General features: G+C 38.4%; 1 protein-coding gene across 6 annotated transcripts in view; it reads left to right on the top strand.

Annotated features, from left to right (window-relative positions):
- Positions 1 to 6227, top strand: part of dync1i2b (dynein, cytoplasmic 1, intermediate chain 2b) — a 14740-nt gene extending 8513 nt beyond the window's left edge. For all 6 annotated transcript variants that reach the window (XM_046852052.1, XM_046852043.1, XM_046852048.1 and 3 more), the window contains 8 exons: positions 1 to 19; positions 820 to 966; positions 1638 to 1751; positions 1919 to 2052; positions 2722 to 2866; positions 3017 to 3157; positions 3555 to 3680; positions 3979 to 6227. The exon at positions 1 to 19 is cut by the window's left edge and continues 107 nt beyond it. In XM_046852052.1, coding sequence (XP_046708008.1) covers positions 1 to 19; positions 820 to 966; positions 1638 to 1751; positions 1919 to 2052; positions 2722 to 2866; positions 3017 to 3157; positions 3555 to 3680; positions 3979 to 4092 — 940 coding nt within the window. In that variant the 3' untranslated portion in view covers positions 4093 to 6227. The remainder of the gene's footprint in view (positions 20 to 819; positions 967 to 1637; positions 1752 to 1918; positions 2053 to 2721; positions 2867 to 3016; positions 3158 to 3554; positions 3681 to 3978) is intronic.
- The last annotated feature ends 1656 nt before the right edge of the window (positions 6228 to 7883 follow it).

Raw genomic sequence — 7883 nt, 5'->3', positions numbered from 1 at the left:
GTACGTCTTTCACTGTCAGGTGTGTGTGTGTGTGTGTGTGTGTGTGTGTGTGGAGAAAGAGAGAGAGAGAGAGAGAGAGAGAGAGAGAGACACTTCTATTCTATTTGCCATGTATTTCTGTCTATTCTATTTTATTCTATTCTATTCTATTCAAACTTCTTTATTTTAACCAAATTCTAATTCTATTCTATACAAAAGTAGTGTAATGAAACTCGGTCAGGAAACAGAAACAGGTGAAAATATTAACAGAAAGGCTTGTTTATGACGGTAATGCAAATGCAGTGAGTTTATTATACAGGGTGTGAGTGACTAAATGAGTGAATGTGCAAGTAAGTGAATGAGTGAGTGATTGAATGATTGACTAAGTGAGTGAGTGACTGAATGAGTGAATGTGCAAGTGAGTGAATGAGTGAGTGAGTGAATGAGTGAGTGAATGAGAGATTGAGTGACTGAGTGTGTGTGAGTGAGTGACTGAGTATGTGTGTGTGAGTGACTGAGTATGTGTGTGTGAGTGACTGAGTGATTGAGTCATTGAGTGAGTGACTGAGTGAATGACTGAGTGAGTGAGTGAGTGAGTGAATGAGTAAATGATTGCTTGAGTGAGTGAGTAACTGAGTGAGTGAGTGAATGAGTGAGAGTTTGTTTGCTGTGACCCGACAACTGTTCTATTCTCTTCTTTAAAATGTCTGTTAAAATCATATTACATTCTTTTCTATAATAAAAATCATAATTTTTTTCATTTGTATTCTTTTATCCTCATCTATTTTCACATTTCTCCCTCTCCCTCCCTCTCACTTCTTTTTGACTTTCTCATTTCAGTCGGCGGTGATGTCAGCAGCGTTTGCACAGTTCCATCCTAACCTGGTCGTGGGTGGGACATACTCGGGACAGATCGTGCTCTGGGACAATCGCAATAACAAGAGGACACCAGTGCAGAGGACACCACTCTCTGCCTCGGCACATACGGTACTCACTACCTTATTCCTTCTCTCCCATCGTCATCACCATCATTATCATTATTGAAAATAGGGCTGTTGCTATCGATGATTTTAGTAATCGAGGATTCTACCAATTATTTTAACGATTAATTGAATCGTACTTTTTCTTTATTAAAGCGCAACAGTAAATATACAAGAGAAAATCTGACAGTTCTCTTAAAATGAACAAGTCACTTGATTCCTTTTAAGAATTTATTTATTTATTTATTTTTTTTTTTTTGCGGAAATTGCATCAGGAATATTTGTGGACTATAAACCCATTCAATTGCCATGTTATATCAAAATGTAAATTCAAATATATACATTAAAAAATCATAAATAAAAATACATTTCAGATTACTTAAAAAATAAAAATAAAGTTATATATAAAAAATGTTTTATTTTGAAATGATCTCAAACTTCTGCAGCATCTTCTCTATTAACTGTCCAGAGCGCTCCAGAGTGTAGCGGGTGGTGCATCAGTAATAATGGTCCGTGGGGAAACGCAATGCTCTGTGTTTAGTTAATAATAATTAAGTTTGGAAATTATTTGCCTCGATTAATTTTTGTAATGGAGTTACTCGAGGAATAGTTACAGCCATAATTTAAAATACATTTTGAATGAAACTATCACATCTCACCCTCTCCTTCTCCTTAAAGCACCCGGTGTACTGTGTGAGCGTAGTGGGGACTCAGAATGCTCACAACCTCATCAGCATCTCTACTGATGGAAAAATGTGCTCCTGGAGCCTGGATATGCTCTCCACACCTCAGGTAACACATACACACACACACACACACACACACACACACACACACACACACATACAGACAAGAGTATGCATCTATAAGCACTATCAATTACTATGTAACTTGTGGGTACCTGGAGAGACCCACATGATCTAATGTGTGTGTGTGTGTGTGTGTGTGTGTGTGTATAGGACAGTCTAGAGCTGGTGTTTAAGCAGTCTAAACCAGTAGCAGTGACATCCATGGCGTTTCCTCTGGGTGACGTTAATAACTTTGTGGTGGGCAGTGAGGACGGCACGGTCTATACCGCATGCAGACATGGCAGGTGTGTGTGTAAAACTCTTTTCTTTTGTTAAGCTGCATGCCAGTTTGCACCACTATATACCTGCAGTGATCCCAGGTGAAGGTTATTACAGTGTTATTACATTGTAAATACTGTGTAATAACAATGTAATAAAGCTTTAAATACTAAAACTTTTGTGTTGGATTAATAAACAGTGTAAAAGCTGTGGCCATTTTGGCTACGTCTACACTAATAGAGATTATATTAATCCAGATAAATTTCAAAACAGAGTTTTCGTCTAATAACACACTGCGTCCACACTTCCAGTTTCAATCGTTTCCCGAAAGTTGCTCGTCCACATTGAAACGTCTGAAAACACGTATGTCCCTGTACTGCGCATGAAGCGAACAGAGCGAAAAATACGTTTTTACTAACTAAACTGTGTTAATGTGAATATGGCCTTTGGGTTAAATAGTACGGGTTGCCAGTTTGCGCCACTATATACCTGCAAAGATCATGTTAAAGGTTATATCTATTTTATTACATTGTAATTACTGTGTAGTAACAGCAGAATGTGATCTCAACACAAAAGTCCTTGTGTTGAATAAGTAAACACTGTACAGGCTTGATCCAGATCTGCAGATTCAAATGATGGAACGGTGTGTTTATGTGTTTGTGTGTTTGTATGTTTGTATGTTTGTGTGTGTGTAGTAAAGCGGGAATCAGCGAGATGTTCGAGGGTCATCATGGCCCAGTAACGGGGCTCGACTGCCACACGGCCACTGGACCTGTCGATTTCTCTCACCTGTTTGTGACGTCCTCCTTCGATTGGACTGTCAAGCTGTGGAGCACCAGGGTAACACACACACACACACACACACACACACACACACACACACACACTTTCAGCAAATAGCGGCTTTGAGACGATGTGTCCATGTTTCCTGTGTGTGTGTGTGTGTGTGTGTGTGTGTGTGTGTGTGTGTGTGTGTGTGTGTGTGTGTAGAACACTAAGCCGCTATACTCATTCGAGGATAACTCTGACTACGTGTATGATGTCATGTGGTCTCCTGCTCACCCTGCGCTCTTCGCCTGCGTTGACGGAGTCGGACATCTTGACTTGTGGAATCTTAACAACGAGACTGAGGTACACACATGCACACACACACACACACACACACACACACACACACACACACAAGCTATTCTTATAAGGACCTCCCACAGATATACTTATGAATGCAAACATAGTAATAATGAATTCATCTTCATTCATCATGATCAAGTTCTTAGGTAAAGCAGTTTTCTTAATGGGGACCAAACAAGCGTCCCCGTAAAGGTCAAAATCTTTTGTTTTGTGAGAAAAGAAACTCAAGGCAGAGAAACATGACTATACACACACACACACACACACACACACACACACACACACACACACATCATACAGCTTTTAATTGTGAGTTTTTTTACTATATTGTGTGTGTGTGTGTGTGTGTGTGTGTGTGTGTGTGTGTGTGTGTGGTTTGGGTGGGGGGGTTTGTCAGGTTCCCTCGGCGTCAGTGACAGTAGAGGGGAACCCCGCTCTAAACCGTGTGCGCTGGGCCAGTTCGGGCAGAGAGGTTGCCGTGGGCGATTCTGAGGGCCGTGTGCACATCTACGATGTAGGAGAGGTAAAACACACGCAACCTTATTGTCCAGCCAGTATTGGGGTTTTTTTTATGGTGAAAAGGAAACGGTCCTAGATTAGCACCATTTGAGACAAAAATCTATTAAATGATACCTCCATTGTAGAAAAATCAAATGTCTGCAAGGAAATTTATCTCTCAACAACCCTAATCAAGAATTCTTCACAACGACGGAAAAATATCGTGAACTGTGACAGCTGCAGGTTTTGCAGAACGTATATAATAATTATTACGTAATTATGTACGTAAAGTGCTTACGGAATGGATTTTTTACCCCCTGCAGCAGATCGCCGTGCCCCGGCAGGACGAGTGGACACGCTTCCTTAAAACCCTCAGTGAACTCGGCGAGAACCAGGAAGAGGCGGAGGATCTGGCAACCCAGCGTCTCGCTGCCTAATTGGAGTTTTTCAAGCTGAAACACCCACACTGTCGGGGAATAGCGTGGTAACAAGCAGCCACGGGATGATTACAATAACCAGCATTCAGAGGCGTGATCACGATAGCCGAAGCTCACACTAATCAACTCGAAACCATGATATTATGCGGTGTGCTCGCAAACTACTCCATTTTCCAGTAATCTTTATTTCCTTATTTACATTTTTCACCTTTTTTAGCGTGAAATTCTCACTTGTTTCGGATATTTATGATGATTTGCTGCTTTGTGTGCAAAATTAGCATGACTGTAGGATTGAGACTAATATATAACCTGGGTGAAGTCCTGGACGTGTTTAGCGGACTTGGTAATGTTAGCTAGGTGAGCTAAAGTGTCACTCATGTGGCTAACATTTATCATTTTATATCGAGGGATAACGCTTAAACGTAAGTAGGTGTGCATATCTTATGATACGCTGTATGGACAAACGTTTGTAGACATTTGTATGTGCTTTTTAAACATTCCACATTTGCTGTTAGAAAAACCTCCACTCTTCTGGGAAGATGTTGCACTAGATTTTGGAATGCGCTCATGGAGATTTGCGTTTATTTGGCTACAAGGGTGTTAGTAATATCAGGTACCGATGTAGGTGACGTGAGGAAGTTTATAAGTTTAATAGGGTTGAGGTCAGAGCTCTATAGCAGGAGATTCCATGTAAAGCAGATCTTCATGAAGTGGTTCGGTTCTCCTAGTAAAATTTCAACTTTGTGGTTTGGAGGACCACAAGCTTCATTTTGGGGAAGAATTGTATATATGGCTAAAAAACATCAGGTGTCCCAGTACTTTTGTCCATAAAGTGTATGTGTGTTACTGTTTTCTTTGATGGACCAGTTTAGATTAACACTGAATTTCTATACAGCACAATGCGGGGACAAATTGTACACACACACACACACACACACACACACACACACACACACACACAGTCTTTACACTAATGTTCAACTAATACCTAAAAACCACCAAGAAATGAAATGAAGTACGAAAGAAGCCGCACTTTTTCAAAATGGCCGACACACTAAACACGCTTGGGGTGCGTCTCAATTCGATCCCTAGCTTTCTAGGTGGTCAATCAGTACAGAGTGTACACTTGTTCAGGCACTACTTGTTATACAGATTGGGACACAACCTCTAACAAATTAAATTTCCTGATGTGTTAGAATAAAACCCTCAATAGATCAAATGTTGACATACAAATCACACGTTTCTATCACAGTCCCTCGAGCAGGATCGTGTTTTTTAAACCTTTTTTTATTAATTTTTTTCAGCTGAGAAATTTCTAGAAAATGTTATAAATGCTTCCAGTAAGGGAACACAGTGAGCATCGATCGAACCCTTCCAGATTGTTGCTCTGCATTGTGGGATTTTTCTGTAGGGACAGAATGAATGATTTTTTGATTGAGACAAAATGGCCACCTCCCTAATCAGTGCCCTGATCACTGAACCAGGAATGTGATTGAGACGTGGACGTCATGAAACTCTTCACGGCGGCCATTTTGTGTTAAACAGTTCTGTGGAAGTTGTTGTTTTCTTGAGACACACGTGTAGTGAATAGTGTGTGATTCGAGACGAAGTCGTGAAGTAAATATATATATGTATATATAAAAAAAATTCAAATTTAAAAAAAAAAGGGAAAAAATTTACTTTCAGCACAATTTGATCCTTTTGTTTTGACTAAAACTGAAATTTTTTTAAGTATCTTAATTTAAAATGATTTTAATACATTTAGTGTATCGGTCGGTGTTCATTAATGCCTCCTTCTAACCACTAATATTTATATATTTATATACATTTACTTGACTTTTTTCACAGTTAATCCTTTCAGAGAGAAAATATGTAAAGGGTTTTCCGAGTTGCCTTTAGCGTGTTCATGTGACGTCAGAATCGTGTCACAGAATGAGGACTGATTTATAATCTGGATTTGAGACTAATCTTAATTGTTACAGGGTTAAAATGTCCAATCAGACGTCACTGACGCGAATAGACGAGGACTTCATTCTGCGATTCGAATGCTACGTGAACACGCTAATAGGCCGTGTTTCGATCCTGCACTGGTTTTAAACACACCTTTTACTATAATAAAGGCACTTTTTACTCCAGTTGTGAATTTGTCATGTTTATGTGCTTCTCTTTAATGATTCATAATTTCATTAGTATCACTGAAAAATCACAGGATTTATATCAGTGCTTGTTGAACATCCCATTCCACATATCATCCCATTTGCACTTATAGTAACCACCACTTTTTTGGGAAGATGTTCCAATAGATTTTGTGGAGATTTGTGTTCAGACACACATTGACGTACGTGACGTGAGAAGGCCTTCAATACGGTTGAGGTTGGAGCTCTACAGCAGGAGATCTTCCACTAAAAACCATGTAAAGCAGATGTTCATGGAACTGGCTTTGTGCACAGAGGTACTGTAATGCTGGAAGATGTTTGGGTCTTCCAGTTCAATTCACATCCAGACATATTCTGTACGTTTGTCTGCCTATATAATAGAACTTTTGGAACCAACAATCAGAGAAAGTCATATAATTATTTAAAATTTAATTAATGTTAATTTCAATTGAATTCAACCTCAACAAAAAAAAAAATATATATATATATATATATATATATTTTTTAACATAAAGGTAAAAATAAAAAAAAGAACACCTTAGCTTTTAACTGCATGGTTGATATATATACCTAATTTTTTTTTATTATTATTTATTTATTTTTATTTAAAGCACTTTTAGACACTTTTAAGGGCACTATATAGAAAGTTTATCATCAAGTCTTAAGGATAAGTTATTTTATTTAACTGAAAGGAGAGTATTTGGTGAGGCCTTTTATAGCTGCTATAACATGAATAATCACTTACTTTGCAGATGTTCATCATTATTAAATACATTATACATAAAATATATATATATATATATATATATATATATATATATATATATATATATATATATATATATATACAGTACAGACCAAAAGTTTGGACACACCTTCTCATTCAAAGAGTTTTCTTTATTTTCATGACTATGAAAATTGTAGATTCACACTGAAGGCATCAAAACTATGAATTAACACATGTGGAATTATATATGGAATTATATACATAACAAAAAAGTGTGAAACAACTGAAATATGTCATATTCTAGGTTCTTCAAAGTAGCCACCTTTTGCTTTGATTACTGCTTTGCACACTCTTGGCATTCTCTTGATGAGCTTCAAGAGGTAGTCACCTGAAATGGTCTTCCAACAGTCTTGAAGGAGTTCCCTGAGAGATGCTTGGCACTTGTTGGCCCTTTTGCCTTCACTCTGCGGTCCAGCTCACCCCTAAACCATCTCGATTGGGTTCAGGTCCGGTGACTGTGGAGGCCAGGTCATCTGGCGCAGCACCCCATCACTCCTTCTTGATCAAATAGCCCTTGATGCCTTCAGTGTGACTCTACAATTTTCATAGTCATGAAAATAAAGAAAACTCTTTGAATGAGAAGGTGTGTCCAAACTTTTGCTCTGTACTGTATATAAAAAATTAGTCTGTGCAATGTGGTTTCTATGTGGTTGAAAAATCAAGTGAAACTCTTGCTGTGCTGAAAGAGAAATAAAACACGTAATATGAGAACATGTGGTCTCAGAGTTAGCAGGAACGTTCTCAGGATTAAACCCATAAATCATACTGACTTTATTTACCTTTACATGGCACTAAAGCACAAGCTTGGTGTAGGTGAAAAGACTAAAATCCATCAACACAAGCATTGT

Source organism: Silurus meridionalis, chromosome 1 (genome assembly GCF_014805685.1).
Source record: "Silurus meridionalis isolate SWU-2019-XX chromosome 1, ASM1480568v1, whole genome shotgun sequence".
Taxonomy (NCBI): Eukaryota; Metazoa; Chordata; class Actinopteri; order Siluriformes; family Siluridae; genus Silurus; species Silurus meridionalis.
The sequence above is the reverse complement of the archived record's forward strand: the minus strand, read 5'-3'. Positions and strand labels throughout refer to the sequence as shown.